At 35.7% G+C, this 23887-nt stretch overlaps 1 protein-coding gene across 5 annotated transcripts in view; it reads right to left on the bottom strand.

Moving 5' to 3' along the window:
- MYO6 (myosin VI) overlaps positions 1-23887 on the bottom strand; it is a 101364-nt gene that overhangs the window by 38121 nt on the left and 39356 nt on the right. For all 5 annotated transcript variants that reach the window (XR_010997075.1, XM_068183869.1, XM_068183870.1 and 2 more), the window contains 9 exons: positions 22498-22571; positions 20393-20522; positions 19290-19395; positions 17376-17431; positions 15218-15315; positions 13242-13406; positions 8789-8869; positions 5994-6174; positions 3750-3894 (listed from right to left, as the gene is read on the bottom strand). Coding sequence is in view for 4 of the 5 variants with exons in the window: in XM_068183869.1 (XP_068039970.1) it covers positions 3750-3894; positions 5994-6174; positions 8789-8869; positions 13242-13406; positions 15218-15315; positions 17376-17431; positions 19290-19395; positions 20393-20522; positions 22498-22571 (1036 nt within the window). In the remaining variant the exon portion in view is untranslated. The remainder of the gene's footprint in view (positions 1-3749; positions 3895-5993; positions 6175-8788; positions 8870-13241; positions 13407-15217; positions 15316-17375; positions 17432-19289; positions 19396-20392; positions 20523-22497; positions 22572-23887) is intronic.

The following is a 23887-nucleotide window of genomic DNA, read 5'->3' as shown; positions in this document are numbered from 1 at the left end:
AGAGCAGATGAAGTGATATCCATCCATTACTGTCATCCAATATGGTTACTGGTTCATAAATAAAGTAGCCTGGATTAAGTAACCTTACCTAGTTAAATACTCCACATAATTAAAAAATATAAGCAGCACATTTGTAATTTTAAAAAAGCTAAAGTTCAAAATACTGTAGAAAAGTATTTTTTGAAAAAGTTTTTCCAATGGACACTCCAATAGCATCACTAAAAAATTGCATTTTGGTAGAAAATGTACTGCAAAATAAGCTGGACAACCTGGAATGATGCAAGTTAATTTTTTTCACCTTGTAAAATAATTTAGTTTGTGATGATGAAGTCCTCTGTGAAAGTGCTCTTGGAAAAGAAGAAACTGAGCAAGAGAAAAGCACAGCAGCACATTTACAGTCTAAGAGAAGTACCAGATTTTGAATCCTAACACATTATTTCTCTCTATAAATACACTTCACATGGAAGGCAAAAACATCATCCAGAAAGGTAATTATTATGGGGTTTTGGGAGACAAGGACAGATAGATGTAGCGCAGCCATCAAGTCCCCCAGGCAGTTCATTGCACATGATTATTTAATAAAATTCAGAGAGGTTGCATTTAGCATCACCCTCCTACTGTTCCTTGTTGGCTCCACTGTGCCTAGCAGAACAAAGCCTTTGTTATACTCTGAGCACAGTGATTTCAGCCGAGCTATTTATTCACTGTGACCTATTGGGACTCACATGATCTACTTGCACACAAAAGGTCCCTAAGAAAGAGAGAGAAATGACCACCTCTTTGGGTTGCTGGAACAAAAAAAAAAAAAAAAAAAACCAAAACAATGTACTTGTCAAAACTCTAATACTGATAGCAGTCAAGTAGTTTCTAAACCACACTACCATGGAAAAAATTGTGTCTATGTAACAAATATCTAAAATAGTCCAATCCACTTTTACATGCAGTAAGCCATGTGAGAAGATGATATTAGTGTATTTATTAGAGTATGTTTGCTTTTAGATGCATAAATTTAGAAAATTCTAGCAAAAGAAGTTTAATGTATTAATCACTGAGATGTTGTAAGGAGTCTGCTGAACTCATTTTTGATACCCTCAAAATAAAACAAGGGAAAAATAAGATCTGCTGGCATAAAAACATAGTTACTTGTGTTTGCAGACTTCTGAATCTGCACAGTGCTAATACTGCTACAGACTTATCATGATAAATTCACTGATCAGAAAATCTTTACAGTTTTAATCCAGAGTAAACTCAAAGCTGTAACAAAAATTAAGAAACCCTCCTTGACAGTGTCACTTGAGGAGTGACACGTTGTGTCTGATAATGGTGGTAGCTTGATATGTCCCACCAAACATCCTCAAAAGGAAAATATACAGACAAGTCTTATGCATGTGTTATATGTACAACAACCAAAATGAATCTGTTCTCAGAGGCTGAATCAGCAGTTCACTGAGAGCACTTGAAAGTGGGGTGCCATCTGAATCTGACATGGATATAATTTGTTCAAAGCCCTTCCACTTCTATTTAACACTTTCACTTAAAAGGAATGTGAAATTAAGGATAGTCTCAAAAAAGGGCTCTAATAATACTGAATTAAGAAAGCAGAAAATCTTGGTAACAAGATTAACATACAAGATTATTTTTTAAAAATTCATAATGTAAAAATCCACAAGATATATTTCAGTAAAGGAAAGTGGGTAGTAGTAAGCTGAAAAGAATTAAAAAATGCAAATGAAAGATAGAGAATAACCAGGTAAGCAGTAAGTCAACAGAGAAAGATCAGCAATTACTGTGCATCCTAACTTGAATTAAGTAAAAAATGTTATTGACTTTCAAAACCTACGATGGTTATATTGCCATGAATTACTATGAGTGCCACCTGTACTGTATAATAAGTAATTTTCTACTCTAATGTTATCCACAATACTGATAAAGCTTCTCCTGGACAAATATATCAAAGATTTTGCTGAAAATTTAGACATAGTGTGGAAAAGATCAAATTGTAAAAACCTGGTCAATATTTTCAACTGGAGACACTTTTTCCTGCAAGACCGACACTTTCCTATACATTAAGCTTGTAATGAAGGGAAAAAAATTACTTGTAACACTCCATTATCTTCTTATAAGGCAGCAAGATGACAATAACTCAAAGTCTCCAATTTCTAGTAACTGGTGGGGGAGAGAGAGGAGGAATTTACATTGGACAGAAAAGAATTTACTTTCCAGAAATGGACTATTGAATACACAATTAAAAGGTCTAGATCTTGAGCTTTTAACCCAATGCAGAGTAACACATCACCCTCTCCTGCTCCCCCCAACATTACTTACCATTTGTCACTGCATTAGAACTTTTTCCATAATTATAATTTCTGTAATAAATTTCCAAAGACAAAATATGCAAGGAACTTAAATAAACCCCATTAATACAGATAATTATGAGTTTCATATATTAAACATATGGTGTAATGTGAATACAGTATTTCCAATTCACTAAAACAATCTGATTGTTTCCATAAGTTAATAAAAAGCACACCTGTATTCTTCCAAGGAGTGAATGTTCATTAGCTCCCTAATTAAAAGATTGATACATTCAGCTGAACACTGAGAATTACTTTAATGTGCTCAAAACTGCTTAGTCCAAGTTCAGATTTTGATGTGAACTCCAGAAAATACTCAACATAGAAAACAAAATGTCAAAACACACAATTCAGTTGCAGGCATCTTAGCTAGCATCCCTGACAGCTTGCGTGCTAGGCTCAATCTCAGCAAGAGAATGGTGGCGGAATCTACAGGTTTTTCATAAATAACAGGTAACTGCATTGTCATTTTCATAAAACCCAGTTTTGCAAGAGTCATACATTTCATGGTTTTGAAATGTTATCACCAGTACCACATTTATACATGTTCTTTGCCCTTATTTCTTTTCCATGTGCATACAGAAAGAAATCACTATCTTGCTTCTGTACCTAGGAAGTTATCTTGATAAGAGCTTTAGAAAAAAAAAATGTAAAAACCCAAAATAACACACTTTCTATCCATGTTTTTGTGAAACCTTATTAATAGTCAAGATTAAACGTGTGTTTACCAAAACCGGCAAAACCAGCATATTTCTGTATTACCATTTACAGGGGTGTTTTTAAAGTTAAAACTTGGTTTCAGAAGAATTAGATGACAAACACAAGGACACTGATCACTCAGACATTTAGAGGAATGGCTATCCTGCCCTCTAATTAAAGCATCCCAGCCCTATTGCAGGGCAGCACTCACGGGAGCACTGTGCAGCCCCCATGACAAAGATTCAAGTGTCTTCTGATAGGCACCACGTTAACGTTCCTTAATAGAGTGTATCTGATAAATCTTTTACCATATCCAATTTGCCGTGCAGCCTGTGGATTTAACTGGCTGACTGCTATACTTTCTTTGGCCACAGAGCGTACTCACTGACACACGAGAGATTTTATACAACAGAGGAGTTACTTATTCAAAGCGCTGTAAGCCTGCCAGCCTTCAGCACTGTGACTTCTGTACGACCATGGGGGTGCACCCGTGCTTGGTGAGCCATTAAAAGAAGCGCTTTGGACAGCTGCGCTTGCTCCGAGCGCACCCCGGCTCACGCCCGCAGCCGGCTAAGCGGCAGCGGGGGCCGATCGCGCCGGTGCGTGAGCGGGGCTGGCGCGGAGCCGTCCCCCAGCGGGACAGCGCGGGCGGCCCCTCCCGCCCGCCCCCGCCCCTCCCGCCGGTGCCGCACTCACTTGATGACCGTGCCCTTGGCGCCCCCTGCCGTGGTGAGCATGACGCGCGAGGTGAGGCTCCCGCGCAGGTCGTCCTCGTCCAGGCCCAGCAGGGCCGCGCAGCGCTCCAGCGCCGCCTGGCTCCGCGCCCGCGGCGTGCAGCCCCCTGCGGACACACACCGTCAGCAGCAGCCGCAGGGAAGTCGCCTCTGCCTCTGCACCTTGCCTCAGAGCAGTTCTGTGCCAAGAGGCGGCTCTCAGAACCCAGGGAACCCCCTCAAAACAAATGCCAAAACAACACCTCGCCCAAAAACTACGCATGAAATTCTGTATTTCGGGAACACTGTCCAGGCTGCTTGTAGGGAAGAACTATCCCAAAATGCAGAAGTGCTAACCCCTACAAACTAACTCGAGTGACTTAAAACTTTTGAACTTGGATGCTCCTGTAACCTTCCAGTCTCCCTTGCTATGCAGCAGAAGTGCCTGCTAGGGCAGACTCCTGGCACTTGGATTTTTCAGATAAGGCTCTGTACTTGTCCCAGGCAAACAGCCAAGAGGTGCACTCCCTTCTGCCCTGCACCTGCCTTGGCGCCAGGGCTCGGCCAGCAGAGATCTCCAACTGGAACACCACCCACTTTAGTAAAATCTAGCACTTATTTACATGGATTTCCTGTTGCTTGCAGTAGAGCAGCAACAGAACTTTAGAGGGTCTCTGGTAAGAGACTGCCTGCAGCAGTTCAAATGCACACCCTGCGTGAAGACGCACAAAGTGAGGGAAAAACAAAACATGTATTTGAAATTTAGAAGTTCAATACATTCATTTATATTTTAGAAGTTCCTTTACATTTTAGAAGATCTATAATTTATTCCAGAAAAATATGGGTCTGAATCTCAGTATTTAGAGGACATAAGTTCTCTGGCGACGTTCCCTTCTCTAAACCCTGACTTTCCTTACCATCTGTGGTTCCCACTCTTCTCATCCATTTCCTCCTCAAACTCACATTTGCACCTCTTTCACTGTTCAACCTTGTCAGTGTCTAAGCCACAGCTCACAAAAGGCCCCAACAGGGAAGCTCTCTGGGAAGCTGGTTTGAGCTACATGAAGCCACTACCCATCTCTACACCTGCATCTTCCCAGATTCATTCTCATTAATCATGTTCATTTCTGTCATCTTCATGAACATGGCAACAGCATGAACTGACACTGGGGAGGTTCTCATTTGATCTACACAGTAGAGAGAGGAAAAAACAAAAACAAAACAACCCACCTCTGTGCCAACCCTAAGCTACCCACTTTGAATTCAGCATTGGCCCTGATTTGACACATGGGACTAGAGCCCACACACGATCTCTTCTGAACAGATTGTTTTGCACAGTACAGTGCTGATTCTGTACTTGAAGTCAGGAGCTAGTGAACCTGTAAGGTTAGCACTCATTTAATTCATCATTCAGAACACTTTAAAATGTTCCTTGGTCTGGTCTTCAAAACAACTCCACCAACAGCTATACATACTTGAAGTAGGACCAGGAGGAATCAATTTCACTCTGTCTTGCAACTCAAGATAAACCTACATACTTATGTTTTCTACTATAGTTGTATTTGTAGTACATCCAGACCCAGAGGAATCAGTCCTTCAGGAATATATGGACAGCACTTCTCAATTTAGAGAGGCTGACTTCTGTAGTGAGGTAATAAGGACAATTCCCAAATCATTATTTCTCCTTCATCAACCTTCATGCACATTCTGCAATTAAGTCCCAACTACACTAGTACTGCTTCATCTTGTGAGCAACGTCTTAAAATTAGGAAGTTATATTTACCTAAGTTTTTGCTGTAACCTTTTTTTTTTTTCACCTCTCAAAATACTAACATGATGTTATTTTTGGAAGCCAAAGGACATAATGCCTTTCCCTATAGATGGAGTTGCTAATTTCTAATGTCAAGATCTTTTTTCTGATATTAGAGAGAAGTTGGACTTTAAAGCTATCATTAAAATACAAAATGGCTCTTTTCTTTATATTAAACTTTCACTGAATAGGTTCTTGAACAATTTCAGTGAAATCCTATTTTCTTTCAGAGCATGTCAAGAAGTACAATTTTAAAACAAACAGGTAAACTTGACTTCAAAATGGGGTGAATTAAGACTGAATTACCCATGAACACAAAGAAGCTTTCAAAAGCAGTAATTCACATGCAAAGGAAATGTCTCTAATCAAGAGGTATTTTCAGTATTTTTACGAAAAATTATTTCTATTTCATCTAACCTGAAGTACTCCCAGCTTCCTCAAAATCTATATTTCCAAGGTGAAGGACACCAGCCACTACTCTGAAAAGGTCAAGTTTTTCTTCATCATCCAGTCCAATCTTTTTCATGGCTGTGCACATTCTGTTGAAATCTCCATGATCATCTAACAGTGGATCCTTCAAGGAACCTTCTTTAAGATACTACAAAACAAGAAAAACCAAAAATTCTATGTAAGTGCTTTAAAGTAGATGTAAGCAAATATTTCCAGTCAAGAATAAGTCATAACAAAAAGCATACAAAGCATGCCAAACTAAGTAGAGATTTGAGTTCTTCATACAGTATAGGCTTCGCAATAACCTTTATTTATTTTAAATTGTTGATACTTGGAAGCATGATCTTCAAACATAAATTTCACAGCAAACTTCAAACTATCTTCAGAAAGCAGAAGCTAGAGAGAATGTGACTGCTAAGGTCAAGGGAATATAAGACTGTTAGCAGGGGGAAGGAAGACTTTGGCTAAGGGAGCTATTGGAGCATTTAATAGAAAGGAATCCTCCTAGCCCCAAGCAGCTGAAAGAAGATGGAGGTCCTTACAATAGGATGACAGAAGGACGGGAGTACAGGACAAATCAGAACCAGGAAAGTTATCCCTATTCTAAACAGGCTTGTTTAGAGAAATATACTAGTTAATTTCTTGGTGCAATTAAGAAACAGAAAAGTTGTTTACAGTGGTCTATGGCTTAGAAGAATACTAGCTGTGTTCTGAAATACTAATTTAACATTTTGCTGATTTTTAAAATTTAAACACATTGAAAGCTATTTTTGCTATAAACTAATTTAAATAGTAGAAAGTAACACATCTGCATGCAATCAAGAAACTACATGAACATGCACAGACTGAGCTACATTTTTACACTTGTTTTTAAATGTTTTCAATTAAAAAGAATAATTAACTAAATAAAAGCCTTTTTAATGTCAAATAAGCTCACATGATTTTTATCCAAACAAAACACCACATGCATCTGAAAAATTCACTTCACACAACATGTAGGCACATCAATAACATTAAACTACATGTTAATTATGTAAAATGATCACCTCATCTTCCTGATAAGGAAAACACAAAAATAATTGAAGTATTAATTGACTATTCCAGCTACTTTCATTCAAAAAAACAATCTTAATATTTTTTATAAAATGACAGCAAATACTAAACTTCCAATTTAAAAACCTAAACAAGGCAATATATTTCCTGATTAAACAGCTGTCGTAGGCTTTAAATATCATTTAACTTTGATCCGCTATTGAGCCTTCAAATAGATATGGCACTTACATGTAAGTATTATGGTATCATATGTTCTGCTACTTCATGTCTTATATATATTTTCAGAACTATTCTCTGAGTATGTTTTAATTTAGACAAACACTTATTTCAAATCAAGTCTTCTCTTATTTCAAGTCCATCAGAGGACAAGTTTTATGACAACACCCACCTGTAAATCACATCAATAACAGAAAATTGCATAGGCTCATCTTCCAGAAGAAAAAATAAATGAATGTTGATATTCTATGCCTACTCACTACAATTGTTCATGAAAGGCAAATTGGGTAAACTGAGGCAAAATTCCCCAATGCTAGCCTATATGCTTGACAAGAGTGAAGTATCTATCAGCTTCCTGCCTCACAGTGATGTCAAATAAGTATTTTTGTATCTGACTCTCCACCATCCCTGATTATAAAAAATAGCCTACATTTAGCAACAGAAGTCAGGACTACATGCTCAGTGTTACAATAATACAACCACAAAAAATCCAGGGGCAGACTTGACAATACTGACTTGATGAAAGGAACTATCTATACTGTCTCTCATAGTTGAGCACGAGCTTCAAGACCAAGTTATGAAAGAGTTAGCATGGCCACTTGGTGGAATGAGGCTCTTAAATTATTTTTGTATTTTTGTCAGATATAGATGCAGCTTACCCTGCTACTGAATCATAAGTATGGAATTGATTAATATTTGAAATACCTTCCAGCTACACAAATGTGAATTTCATATTTGAGTAGATAAAAATTTTATTAGAGAACAGAGTAGAAGTTTAATTAAGTGTTTTAACAACTTCCAATTCATATATACTATTAATTCAGAACAAATTCTTTAGTATCCTCATGTGAACAGCTCAAAGGTTTAAGTGCTACAAATTCTGGTGATTCCAATTCTAAAATATGTAAACAGAGATGGAGCAAAAAGGTATAAATGTTTTGAAGCTTCAGACTTTTATCCAGGAAATTCCATGCTCTGGCATAACTAGCAGTTAATAGCAAGGGGAAAACAAAAACCTCTGAAGTGCACTGAGGAGAATATAGTCATGGCTAGAAGTGAGGTTGCACTATTGATTTATAGAACAGTTTGGAACATCATTTCAAAACTCCAGGTAAAAATGTCTCCAGAAAAAATATTGCTTCTGACCTATTCCTACCAGTAGTTAAGATTTTTAAAAAGAAAATTATGAAAGTATTAGATTTTTGTTTTCCACAGAAGACAAGCAGCATCATTAAGAGTTATGTTATTGTAAGAATGAAGAGGAAACCATTTTATATACACTGTTCCATTTGGGATTTTATGATGCATGTTAAAATGTATTTCTAGGACTGAACTCCAAAGCAGAGTTCTGAATACAGCAGCTTTGAGAGTACCCTCTTAGACCGATAAAGACGTGTAAAATGAACATTTCATTCCACACTATAAAACTGTAATCACTTTCAACTCTATCTCCATTACTTAACAATATAAACTAATGAAAGATAAAAACATACCTCAGGACTCTTGCGATTTTGCAAAATCTGCTTGTCTGTTTCTTTGTTAGCAAAGAATCTGGTACAGCCTCGATTTAAATACTGTAACAATAAAAAAGTGGAAATGCACAGTTAAAGACAGAAGTAAGGAAAACGTATGCTTTTATTTAAGACTTGCCCTACATGGTTTGATTTAATCATTTGATACAGACAATATGGTAAGTGCTCATAATTAATTCCTTGGAAATGTATTTATTTTCATCTACAAAATTAAAGTACTGCAACAGTACCAAACTTCTATTGAAAGTTTCTTGATTTTGACAACTAAAATACTTTTTGACACAATGGGATGTTCATTAAACCACACAATACTTTCTTACTTTTTTATTCTATTAAACCTATTCAAGGAGTCCAGGATTACAGAAAAGACAACCTAAATTAGGAACCAAAATAATTAATTTTCTGGCCTATGTGTAATACGAAACTATTATTTTTTCTTCACCAAATATTTCTATAGGTAGTAGGAGAGATAGTGTATTTTAAAAGCCTGAAGAATATTTAAAGCTTACAGCATGGTCTAAGCAGAAGCCTTATTTTGAACCCGACTTCTGGTATCCACCTCATGTTGTATAGTAACCTCAGATTTACAGTTCAGTAAATCCAACTGAATTTAGATTTCAATAATTACTGTTGCTTTCAGCAAAATGGGATCCCCAGCTTTTTCTTTCTGATTTGTTCGTCTGAATGTAAGAACTCTGTCCAAAAGCTTGGACAGAGCCCTTTGTCTGAAGGAAGTGAACTGATTCTTTACTCTTTGATTGAACAAAGATGTTTTCTAATAGGTGAACACAGACAATTCCACTCTCTGATTAAAATTTACATGCGAAACCCCAAAATATTCTTCAAAGCATTTCTAACAGCAGAAGAAAACTTGGTGACAAATTTATTATTAAAACAAAGTGACAACTGTCCAAAGCTAGCTTGGTGTTTAACAAAGTACTGAAGTTTTCTTTATCAACCAGTAAGAATGCAAAGCACAGCGTATTTTAAACACAAAATATCCCTGTATTACAGCATTAGTAACACAATCCCAGAAACTGGGGATGAGAAGTGAAAAAGGTCATACTTTTCAAAAAGAGAGCGTGGAAACTTAGCTGACAGGTTTAGAATGTGAACCAGCATGGTATTAAATTATAACCTACATAAAAGACATTTAATCACAAGATAATGGCTTTCATTTGAAAGCTAAAACCTTGAGTAAATTTATATTTAATAAATTAGGGAGAAATTATGTTTTTAAACAGTCTCAGGTTATCATACAGTACATCTGAATACCATTGTACTTGGGGTTTGGTTTGTATGGTTTGCTTGACTTTATTTTTTTTAGTGAAGCACAACACACCGTTGTAACTTCAGTGACCCAAACATAAGGCAATTTGACTTCTCTTCCTGAAATTTAGATGAGAAAGAAGTTCAGCTTCTCAACCCCATCTGCTGTTCTCCAGGTACAGAATTACTCCAGGTACAGATTTACTGTGCAGCTTTACTTTCACAGCCATGTGATTCAGTCCAAGGCACAAAGACCTACAAAGTTCAGCACAGGATTTCCTCATGACCTTGAATTTCTAAAAACTTCTGCAGGGCAACCTAAAGCACAAGCTCCCAGGACTGCACACTTTCATGTGGGTTGTGCTGGAGAATGGGTGTGTAAGAAACCTGCAGAACTGCAGGGCTAGTTGCATAATCCTCGGCCAAGTGAATTCTCGCTTCCCCAGGAAACCTGCAGGGGAAGGATGAACTAATATAGAGGTAATGGCCATCAGTGCTGCTGCAATCCAGAGGACAGGTCAGGCAGGTGCAGCCAATGCACTGTCTTGGTTTACATGCCCAGAGCAATGTGTCCCTATGCCATGATGGCCAAATGGATGGGGAGGAGATTCCAGGGGATCACTTAAGTCAAAGGGAAACAAGCCCAAGGATTAAAGAGAATTAAGTTATCCTTTTTCTTTTAATCATGTTTTGCTTCTGTGAAAAAGAAGGAAAAAACCCCATAAATTTGAGATGGTCCTATTTCCAGCAACGCATACTTTAAAGAAACCAGGCTTGAGTCTAAGAACTCAAGCTGGCCCTAATTTGCACTTTGACTTGATAAGCCATAAGGCTCAAGACAAGGGATACAATAGAGCCAATGCAAAACTGTGACTTAAGGGATGAGCTTTTTTAAATAACCAATTTTAGAGTTTGAGGTTTCTTATGAATATCTTTCTTGTTAAAAAAATAGTACTGATAGGAAAATACTGATCAATCATCAAACTTTGCCTTGTGTAATATCACAGTCTATTATCAAAAGCTTTAAAGATGGCATTTCTATGAATTCTGAACCAGACATGCAGTCAACAAAACGTGGTAAAAAAAAGTGACACAGGTGTGCTTAGTCAGAACCATTTTATGATGAAAACTGAAGTAGCAAATGAGAACAAAGAACATAAAAATCATCTTGACAAAAGAAATACAAATTTAGGAGGAAAATTATCTTTTACAGCTTTGTTTTCCCAAAAATCTCCCATAAAGTGGCACTTTATGAAAATTTAGTGCAATATGGGTAATAAACTTTAAGAATATTTAAATTCATTTATAAGCTTACAAAGATGAAAATTATTCTAAGGTTTTGTTTGTTTGGTTTTTAATTAAAGATAATTAAGACTTTAAGGGAGAGAAAAAAAATGTGGTAAATTTGTTTAATTTAATATGCAGAGTGGACCTTTCACATGCAAGGAACTCAGAATTCAAATACTAACTTATGGTAAAGCAATAAAATCCTTAATGGAAATTAAAGTGCCTGCTATAGTTTTAGTAGAAGTCAGAAAAAAAGTCACCATTTGATAAGGCTGGTATACAAACTCTTTATACATGAAACATGCAAGGAAATGTCCTCTGTAAAAAGAACTCAGGCTGTTAAGTACTGTCCTGCACCAGCTTGGTTTTAAGGTTTTAAGTCTGACCGTGACATCTACAACCTTGGGTTCTCTCATGAGCAGAATTCTTGATTTAAAAAAAAATCCCCAAGAGTGGGTAGGCAGCATATTCTAGAAATAAAATCTATTAACTTCAAGACATAAATTTTAATGGAAAAGTGGCTGCACAATAAAAACATGTACTTGAAAATCTGTTCAACATTTTGGCTTTAAAACATACAAGAGAATACTGCATGGAATAACTGCAGAGTAAAGAAGAAGGTTTTGAAAACTAGCTCCACATTTTACAAATATAAATGGTGTTGGGTGTTCTTAAGTATTGTGTTTGTTGGGTGCTTCAAAAGAAAAACCTTACTTCTAGGGAATGGAAGCAGTTCTTTCTTAATAAGCATCAGAACATCAAGTTTCCATCACACAGGTAAGTACGAATAGACAAAATATAAAAAGATACAAAGTAAATATTTAAATAAATAATGTAAGGTCTATGAAGATCCCTAAGTATGCCTTGAGAAAGTAAGGAAACTTGTCCTAGAATACTGTCATGGGTTTTAGAGAGCAAGATCACCTTGGTACTACAGTACAAATGTACAATGTAGACAATGTGGAAGTGCAGCTCTGTGCCTATTTCATGGCTCATCCATAAGGAGAGACTGACTTGGCCAAGCCAAGAGGCAGCAGCTGCCTGTTTGGTGACCAGTGTACCTTCCCCACAGCGAGTGCACTGATTTAGGTCTCACCTGTGCAACCTCCTCTTTGCATAAAACTGGTAGGACATTTGCATATTTAAAGTTTCTAGCCCTCTGCTGCATTTTGATAGAACTGAGTACAAAAGGAAAAGGAACAGATAATAAGCACAGTCCAAGTTTTATTTAGAAATCCAAGTAGGAAGGTCAACCAACAAAGAAAACAGTCAGCACAATAATTCAATTCTTTCTTTGCAGTGCTTCTCATCTCGTTTAAGATCAAGGAAATCTAAAGAGAGGATAGTCATTTAGTTTATGTCCTTGTAATTCCACATTGTTGTATTACAAAACCCTTCAAAACCCAAGAGATTTGGTCTGCATATTTTAGGAATACACAAAATTCCACTTCCGTGATGTTCCAAACCAAATATAAGACAAGAAATGGTGAGAGATGGAGACAAATGACAGAAACACAAGCAAAGAACTGACTGGTATTTACCAGGAGATCTGATTTGCACTGAAGAAATTCACACTTTACATCTCTGGAAGAGCCCATAACAACATTACTAACAGCTGGGTATGCAACAGTACATTTTCTGGGAAAGCACAAGTTTCTCAATTTTAAGATGGCGAAAAAGTATAGGAATTCCATTAAGGAAAAATGTCAGGTATATTTATTCCAAGATCAAATTGATTTAACAAAAAGAAAATCTGGGGTTTTTTTAAGATAATAAACAGAGATTTTAATATGATATATATGAAAAATCCATATATGATGATATGACAAGCTTTACAAATGCTGACTCTGCTACTCACCCTAAAGTTGTCAGGAGAGCTTAAATACAACTTTTCCCTAATGTCTTCTGGAGCACCAGCACAAAGCCTGTAAAAGATATGATAATTCCTCTCTTCTTTGCCTTGCACACAGATCCTAGATTTCTCCAGAAGGTAGTGTGACACAAATCCACCAACCACCGAGTTCTAGGAAGAAGAAATATTTTTCTGATTATCTGAATATTTGTAGCATTATTTAAGATTCAGGTTTTCAATTTACTTTTGCCTGATTGTGACTCATTCAATAGAAACTGCTCCAAAGAAGATTAAAAGCTATCTATACCTAATACATATTAAGACTAGGAAAAAAAAAATCATTGCCTTTACCATTACTTCTCTCCCCAGCTCATGTACTGTATATACATACACTCTTCTTAAGAAAAGAAAAGTCTTCTTCACCCCAAAAAGCAGAAATCCATAGCAGGACCTCAGGAGTTACAGTAAAGAGCATTGCTACAGCCATCCTTACACTTTTTGTATGACAGTTCTATTACAACCTTCTTTAGTTTCATTTCACTGAGACTCTTGTAAAATAAAAGGAAGGGTTAAAATTACAGAGTACATATTTGGACAACATCTTAAGCAAATTAATTATGACACAACATTTTATTTTCAACACTCGCACTTCTTTATTGAGAAGGAATTCTGACACAGATTTTTGAGAGCTATTTGTTATGTGGCTTACGATAAAATTCCCTGTGCCTAGAGAAATCTTAATAGCAAGGAAATTCCTGAACTTAATGGCCATTACAGGAACTAAGAAGGATTAACTGACTGACAAATTTGATTGCAGTTATGCAGTCATTCCCTTATTCAGGAGGTCTCAGTCTGTGCTCATATCACTTTTAGAAACCAGACCTAAAAAGGTGATCACAAAGTGAGATGTGATGCCTTGTAAAAAAGGGGCTCAAGTAAACAGGCTGATCTTGCAGTGGAAAGCTGAAACAACCTTTGAAGCAGTTTCTGCAGATACTCAGAGGGCTATTTGCTTCAGCTGAAGTAATTCAACTGAAACACCATGTAAGTATTGATGGGTAGATGGACAGACATGAATCCATCATCAGATCATTAATTCATCCTTTTAAGTAAAAATTTTGATCCTTTCCATAACTTTATTAAGACAAACCAGACCAACAGATAAAGTCCCTCTCCCCACAAAGAAATTTGGTTATTTACTAGGTAAACTATTAACAAAAGCTCTGAAGTTAAATTACAAACCAAACTTAGGAAAAGTCTCCAAGCTCAAGACCAGAAAAATGAGCTTTAAGTCTGCAGGAAAAGAAACAAATTCTTGCAGTTGGTCTGTCCTCAGTCAGAAAGATGAGGAAGTATGTATGTAATCTCCAGAGAATATCAACAGGGTCTTCCGCTTGGACACCGTGACCAACCATACGGCCATCCTTAATTTTGTGGAATGTGCATATACATATCCTGCCCAAACAAAACTACACCTGAACAAATAAAACTTTTCTTAAGATACACAGTTGAATAGTATTTCTATCTAAAAACCAATTCCTTGACTTCTGTCACACATAGATTACTATGTAAGGTCCCAAAAATTCATACAAGTACATAAAAAAAGTTTGAAGTCGAAATATATTTATGTCTAATACACAACTTACACTTACTTGAACATTAAAGAAATGGATGAATACCTAACAGCAAGTAAGTTAGTCTTCATATCAGGAGACTCACATATGCCATGAAGGGACCCATTTTTAATCTTTTGTTGGTGGAAGCAATTTTCCTACTGAGTTGCCACTGCCTTCCAGTAATGACAGAGTACAGTGTGGCTCTGGTTTTTCTTTCAAGGTGACACAATACAAATCAAATATGTAAAGTAGGAGAGTGGCTATTTGCTGCAAGACTAGTAAGTCTGTTCAGCCTCCTACCAGTCTAGTGTTTCCATTATACGGCAAAAAAATCATCACTGCTTATCTGTAACAAAATTCCAGTACCTTTTCATTGAAGTGAATTTCAACAAATTTCCCAAAACGACTGCTGTTGTTGTTGCGAACAGTCTTTGCATTTCCAAAAGCTTCTAACAGAGGATTTGCTGTTTAAAAAAATTAATTTTTGTAGTGTTAAAATTCAATCAGGAAACTACCAAAAAGAAAGAGAGAACAAATATAACTAATCAGGGAACTTATTTGGAATAAGGTTTGAAAATCAAAGGAAAAATATTACCTATTAGGAGTAATATATTTTGCAAATTATACTGGATATATTGAGGTGGAACATAAAATTAAGTACTTAAGTGTCTCATAACACTGCAACGTACTTGAATCAATACTGCAAGAAATTCCTACTTCTGTAGGAAGTAGGTAAATAACCGATACATAAACTACATGAGACAGCAAAGAATTTGACACTTCCCAATTATTTATTATTCATGAAATTGAAACTACCCGCTTATTCCACAGATGAAAATGCCACTTAAATGTCATGCATGCAATGTATTGGATTGATATGGAAATTAACATATATAATATTAGAAAAATGTGTTGATTTCAAAAACTACTTAACAGTGTCCTTTTAAATTAGGTCAATTAAGTGACTGACTGATTTTGTTTTTTACTGGCTGCTGCTTTTCAGCATGTTAAAGCCCATACAGAAAGAGTGGCAGCAAACAATCTAATTCTCATATCCATCTATATATGCACTTGCACAAACATTGTGCATAGTTTAAGCAGTTTGAAACTGTTTATTAGTTCTGAAATAGAAGGCCTCTGAAAGACTGCTTTTGACTAGCTTTGAAGATCAAAGAAAAATAGTTTACTAAATCATGTTAATAATAAACACTAAAAATATCTGCAAGATATTTTAAGGCTTCTAGGTAAAAATAAGCACTGGAAACTAAGTGAGCAGAAACTCAGATTTAAAACTCCACTGACAACCATTTAAATATCTGCTCCTACAAAAATGAAAGAATGAAGGAATGACATTAATGCTTGGATAAAATATGGGTGATAATGCATCATGTAATAGGACATGAGAATTAACTTTTTGTGGTTTGGCTGTGTTTTCATTTTTTTAACAATTAAAGATCATAAAAATGCTAATCTGACTTCTTACAAGATCTTTGATAACTATTCAGGCATTTTATGTAATATGAAGTTTTAAAGAAAGGATTATGAATAAAAGCAAATTGCAGCTGAAAGCAAAAGTCTTTCAGCTAGGCTGAAGGTTTCTCTAGTAATACATATGCCACAAGCATATTCATTAAAATCATGCCTAAAACCCATCCAAATTAATGTGTCAGATGCTGTTCTAAATTAAAAAGCCTGAACCCTTTGAGGAATACCTACAAGTACCAATTAATTTGCATCAGGCATTATCCAACTCTTGCCCGCTTTCTGAGTTCCTTTAGCACACAGTGGACTTCACTAAGGGACTGGTTTAAGCAGACCTACAGCAACAAGAGATTTAAGCCTGCAGCATTACTCTTGAATATATGGTTCAAATTTGAAAACAGGAAAATTTAAAGCAAAAGTAAATTATTTTTTTAAGGAAAAGACACAGAATCAAGAAATATCAAAATAAATTTATTCTATGCTATAGAGGACTAAAACTGATGTTTGAGGAATTATTAGGTTAGCTGAGGGTTGTTTGCTCTTCAGGTATTGCTATTTTCTCAAAAAGCTATTTTCTGTTCAATTAGGAACTACATGCAACATTAAAGAGGCTCAATGAGAAGGATCAACACAGTCTCTCTTCACCTTGTTTGGGAATCTGTTGTAAAGATAGATACAGTCAAAGTGCTGTTCTGAATTATGTGATTTCTGACCAAAAAAAATGATATAACAGAAATATGATCCAGAATCATAATTTAAAAGAACTTCCCTACTTTGTTGGACTTTGAGAACTTGATAGTGAGGAGGAGGAATTATATTTTCCTGGTACTAACAGATAGTAATGAAAAAACAGTCTTGTCCTTGCAGATTTTATGCAGTTTAAAATTCCATTCTGGGTATAGGTAGATCAACTACCTGTAAATTATGCTCTAGAAAGTCTGATAGTACTTCTATGCTACTTTTATTAACTTGCTGCTGAGTCACATTTCTGAAAAAAAAAATAATGTTGAAATCTTTAGGCAAATGAAAGGAACTTCAATACCTTCTACAATTCTATCATCAATATCTTGGCCACTGCCATAGGATTCTGTCAAATACCTGTAAAATAAGATAAAAATATCAGTACCATTCATCTCATGTCAGGTTTCCTCACTTAGGCAGGGTTTAACATGGCTGTGCACAAATACTAACTAATTACTATAGGGAAAGCATTCTGATTTTAAGCTTCAAATACCTATGTACTTTGAAATAAACTCTATTTTAAACTTTTAACTTTTCTTTTTTGTTAAAACAAAAATATTTTTGCACACTTCAAATATTTTTCAATACTTCAAGGCCTGCTAGAAATTTCTTTTCAACATGCATATGAAAATTACAGTTTAATAGAAATATAATCAAACTATTACTGAATTATCTGTATTTATTAATAGTCTTATTTAATACATAATGTTTCATGTCTATTTCCTGAATTTAAGACTGTTGCTATCCATACTGTTTCTGTATTCATAACTATCAGTGTTAATAAAAATCCACATGGAGATGGTGAGGATAAGAAATTACAAGTGTACAATTAAGGCAAGATTCAATTTAGCAATTGAAGAAAGAATTAGAAAATAAAACCACAATCTACTTGCTCCAAAGTTCCAGTCTTTTTATTTTTTATTCCCTGCTCACAGGGCATGCTTTCTGGAAATTCACAGGCAAATCTGGGACAAGTTAAAAACAGTTCTTGAAAATGGGGCTTTCAAAAAAAACTTCAGAAGCACTAAAAGGGCTGTACTAGCACCTTTTACTTTCTAAACACACAAGGGTAAAATTTTCTAGCTTTTAAAACTCAGTTATGTTTTGTACATGGACTCTATGGTGGAGGGTGGTGGGGAGAAGCAACAGCAATGATATTTGCCTGTTGTGTAATGAGCTCTTCCTTTGCTGAGAAGTGGAAGAATAATCTCCCTTAAGAGCATCTCTTGTGAGATATTCTTCCAGTGCCTGCTGTCTTTTTCTGTTACTCTTAACAGGAATAGAGTCAGATGTCCTTTGTAAAAAATCATTACCAGCACCTTGCAGTAATTCTTACAGCCATCTATGAAAGGTTGCACAGGGGCAGAGCAGAGCAGTATGAAGGACAGGCAGTTGTGACAATTCTTCATGTGATGTGGAAAATAATACCTCTACTGTAGAGATATACTAGAAAATACATGATTTTAGGGAAAAGGGAATTAAATATTTGTAGAGGAAAACAAGTCCAAAGTGGGGCAAGGGAGCATATTTACACTGCCCACAATGTGCTTCCCTGCATATCAGACCTCCTATGACATAGGTGTATTTAAAGGAGCAGTTCTTTCTAGTTACAGTGTTCCAGAGTGATAAAAAGCCATTAAAAGATAATGCAGATATGGAAGCAAGGCTGACCTATATCAGCAATATGGCTTCCATGTAATTTAATACACTTGATTTAGTATCGGCCATACATGAACATCGATAAATAAATAAATCCCATTATTCAGTCTCATTCAGTAAACTAGAGTAAAATATATTAAAGTTAAAAAGATACTCAAGCAAACTTAAAAAAAAACCCTCAGGGAGAACACAGAAATACACATTTATGGCAGAACCAACGGTGTCTTGCAATATACAGTTAAAATATCTAGTTAAGGTTTTTTATCAACCACAATACCAGATGTGCAACACCAAAATGCCTGTAACATAAACCATAATTACTACATGATGTCACTGCAACTGAGTTAAAGTTTCTGTGAGTATGTAGCTATTTTTGCACATTATCATGTCAGCATTTAACTCAATTTCTTGTAATAAAGTGCATGAAGAAGCTAATACATATCTTAGTGAACTGTATCTTAAACCCACTGATGGCCTTAATTTGCTCTGCCTCTATGTCAACCAAATGCATAAACACAAGAGATTCATGTGCTAACTTTGGTGCAAACATACAAACCTCAAAACAAATTTAGTGTTTTCTGTCTTGCCAGCTCCTGATTCTCCAGAGACTATGATAGATTGACTCATCTTAAGCACTTTCATGTCACGGAATGCTTTATCAGCTTAGAAAGAAAAATATGGTTAACATGACAAAAATTAATACCCAGCAGAATTGCAAGGATAAAGTTAAGCTACAATGCAAAAATTAAAATGTAACATTTTCAGGAATAGAAACTAAATCTTTACAATTGAATGTATTACAATTTATTAAATTCTTTTTCCCTTTAATTTATACTACAGTTTTAATTCTTCCAACACTGACATGTAAGAACTCAAAGTCTTGAAAACAAAGGCCTACTCAACTATATCCAGAATAAAACAAAAGGAAATCAACCATCTAGAGATAAATATTATTAATTAAATGTATTTATAAAATAGTAATCAGTGTTCATTTTATATATTTTTAAAATGTAAAGTTTCAGTTGTACTTTGCAACAAGTAACATTTGAGGAAACTTGGAAAAAAATCTCTCTTGTTATGCAACAGGTACTCAACCCCCCCCAAATTTTTGATTTCAAAATAAAATACAAAACAGTGAGAAGGTTTTTACCATGCTAAAATTTGATTATAGTTTCCAATTATTGTTTATTTTCAAAAATGACTGAAATCAGATTTAAGCCATAAATAAAGTTTCAATGTACTTTCTGTCTGTAACATGAGCATATAAAAGGAAACATTGTATGTGCTCTGGTAACATAATTTAAGGCAAAGAAAATTACTGCACTGAAAGACAGTGTCAATCATTATTACACCTTTTTCACTTATAAAATTTGAATTTCTTTATTTATTTTTTAGGTTTTTTTTATGGTTGCAAATTATATTTAAACTGCTTAGACTTAAAACACTGGCAGTGCAGAATAATTCTAACAGAGTTGTCACAGTTGCTCATTTTCAAGTTCTTCAAAAAGATGAGAATATTTGCAATTTTAGCCATTAGGGGGTTTATTGTATAATAGTGCAAAATAAATTAATTACTGCTACAGGTGGCAACTTACAAATAACTCTGAAGTATTCAATGTTTTGTTTATTTTAAGAGACAAATACAGGCTCAATACATACCAATTGCAAAAACATGTGGTGGCAATGTCCCCAGCGATCTACCCTGGTACTTTTTAATAGTATCTGAAGAATAAAACTTAGGTATATCAAAGTATGGATTCACTGCAATAAGAATGTTGGCTACATAGGTCTGTGAAGAAAACAATGAACAGCAATTTACTAGGCAGTATCCAGGCAAGTGATTAACAGCAATTGTCGATTACTATTGCAGACTATAGCCTCCATATAACAATTGCTTTTATGATTCTCTCTACCTAATGCAAACACAAAACAGGATATATTTTTACAGTTCCTTTAATTATCTTCACAGCATTTCTATGAAACTATCCTGGGAAAATTTCCTAACCACCGAGCTGTGGAGTATGTCCTGAATCTGACCTTTCTCCCAATCTCCTTTTAAATTATTTCCCATTGTCTGCATTACTGGATCAAGGATGGGACGCCAAAACCTCCTGCTCAAAAGCAAATAAAGTAAGCTCATGGATAGCATAACACACTGTCCTCCAGTGAGGAGGATAGCTTTTCAATATCTAATGGAAGCAACTCAGCAGGAAGGACTGACAGTATCCTGCCTGGGAATGCATTCAAGCCAGGCAATAAAAGCATTCAGCCAAGAGAAAATTAGCTATAGCTGCTTCCACAGAGAGAAATACAGAATCCAAATGTTCTCTCATAGAGAAGGAACTTGAGAAGAATCTCAGACAAAGGCTGCTTTTTACCTTTCCACAGGACAAGGAAGACTGAAGAGAGGGTTTTTTTAATGTTTCTGCAAGGAGCTGTTATAGCTTACTTATAATTGCCAGGTTACATTCATGGAAGAAGAGGGGTCAGAATCAAATTAAAAATCAGATTTGCAGCAAAGGATCTGAAGAAAATGAGGTAAACCTTCAGCATGAATAACTTATTTGCTTTGTTGTTACTGAGAATGTCCCTAGAAAACTGAAACTTGGAAACTATTGTGTGATACATTAATAGAAGACTGGATCACACAATATATGATGTTTCTTAAATAGTTCTATTTTTGACACTTATTTCACCAAAGAAAAACTTTTCTTCAAGAGTTGCAAGTACTAATATTAATTTTCCTTTTAATAACAAGATAAATATTTTTAACCAGGATTTTTAAAAAGGCATAAAACTGTTTACAAGGGAAATGTAGCTAAATTATAAACCGAAAAAGAAAAAAGTTGGATTTTTTTTTTCCTTCAGAAAATACACATGTTCTGGACAACATATTAGCACTACTGGTTTACACTGAAGAAAGGCTTTATCAACAAAAATACTATCCTACCCCATAATCAGTTCATATTCAAAAGTTTACTTCCTTGGGGGGTTTTATTGTTTGGTTGGGTTTCTTTAAAGATTATATTTCCAGAGCAGCATTCAAATGGCCATTTTTATTTATTTATTTTAAAGCTGGTTCTTGATCTTGAGCCATAAAAAATTTAAAGCTATGTAAATTAACTGCAATAGAAGAAAACAATTATACTTTATTTTTACATTTATATAAAAGGGTTTAGCTAAATTAATTTTATAATATATGCTAAAAGAAAATATGTGGAACTGTTTTGTATTATCCCTAGCCAGCTTTCTATTAGGAAAAAAAAAGAAAGAAAGGAAACTCTTATCTTCTGTTTCACAGCTGTCAGTATCTAGGCAGATGGCAAGGACAAAATGTAATTTAGTCAGAATTCATTAAGTACAATTAGGCAATTTGATAGCAATATAAAAGATTAAGATGGACATCTGAGCTAGGAGGTGTCAAAGACGGCACCTGTTTGCTTCGTTCAAAAATAATGAAGAAAGAAAACCATCTTTGTTAACAGTGAAATAAGTTACCTATAGGAACAGTTGTGATACAAAGCTGTGCTATGGTTGCACACGAACAGTCATGTAGAGAAAAACCTATTGCTCTGCCTGCTAAAAATCATAGGGGATTCTGATCTAAAAGTATAATGTAAGGAAAAAAAGGCAAAAAAAGGCCTACAACCTCAACCTTTCCATGTTAGCAGTTCTGTTATGGGGGAAAAAAGAAGTGGAAACACTTGGTGAATTTTTGAAAGGACATCTCTATTAGACTGGTTGTCATGACGCACAATACTTACGTAAATTCTGTCCTTACTGTACCGAACTTTGATATTGTGAAGGAGAGTGGCTTCATTTAAATACATCAGGGAACCTACAAGTAAAAAACAATCACATACCATTAAGAGCTCGGGACTACCTTCAAGTACAGACAAAAAAATAAATCTTGAATTAAGGAGAATTTTCTTCCCCTCTCTTTGTTTTACAGTTTAATCCTATCATTTCTTCACACTGTCTTGAAATACTTTTGTCTTGACAGAAATACTGACTCTATATACATTTTAAAAACCACAGACTTGCTGCTAACTGTACAATTGAAGTTAAAGAAAGCTGCTGAACAAAGATTTGGGTTGCAGGAGCTTCAAATACAGGCTCTGCTCAGCGTAAGCTCCTTTAACCAGCCTGTCAGACATGGTGCATCCGCCTTCACACCAGCCTCTAAGCACAGAAACTGCTGCCTACCAAAATCCCTACCAATGAATATTTCCTTCCTTACAGTTCCACTCCAATCTCAGTCCCAGTGTCCCCAGGGTAATGCCACCCAACTGACATTTGGAGTAACAGCTGGCTTCTGGTGATTTTTGAATTGATGAATAGAAACATCTAATCTGGATCTGGAGGCAGCAACAGCAGCATCACAATACCAGGCACTAACCCTTCCCTGCTTTAATTCTGAATTTTTGGCCTCCTCAGAGAAACTGTTAGGGGGAAAAAATGCTAACACGCCAAAACCCAGCTGTATTTTCCTCCTTTGTTCTTTAACATAAAACACCTGACCCTGAGATTAGCTCAGTTGGTCAGAGTATGGTGCTACTAAGATCAATGTTGTGGGTTTGATCCCTTTCATTGTAGGTCCTTTCCAGATCAGAACATTCTGATGTGATTCTGTAACTGCTGAAATGTTACAGGATGGTCGCACCCACAGAAAGTTTCAGACTGTACAGGTTCACATTCTGGCAAAGCTGGTCCTTGTTTTCAGCTATAAAGCACTGGAAAGTGTCAGCAGCCTTCATTACAGCGGCAATTTCCAGTTCCCACTATAATGCTGTTAAAAATATTATCCCTAAACCAAATGAGGGCACTACTCATTACACAGCCTCCATTTTCAAATATGCTCAATCCTTTTTTCTCTCTGCTTTAAATCAAATGTACAACATTATTTTGTGTAGTGACAACTGACAGACTGCCACGCTGATAAACCTTACAGTAACACAGTATAAAAACTCGTATACATCCAGCTACTGTGGATGGAGTAAGCACTGTACCATTAATGTCTTTTCTTTTTAAGGAAAGACTGGACATGGCACTTAGCGCCACAGTCAAGTTGACAGGGTGGTGTCAGGTCAGAGGTTGGACTCAGTGATCTCAGAGGTCTTTTCCAACCTAATTGGTTCTGTGATTCTGTAATAG

Source organism: Anomalospiza imberbis, chromosome 3 (assembly GCF_031753505.1).
Source record: "Anomalospiza imberbis isolate Cuckoo-Finch-1a 21T00152 chromosome 3, ASM3175350v1, whole genome shotgun sequence".
Taxonomy (NCBI): Eukaryota; Metazoa; Chordata; class Aves; order Passeriformes; family Viduidae; genus Anomalospiza; species Anomalospiza imberbis.
The sequence above is the reverse complement of the archived record's forward strand: the minus strand, read 5'-3'. Positions and strand labels throughout refer to the sequence as shown.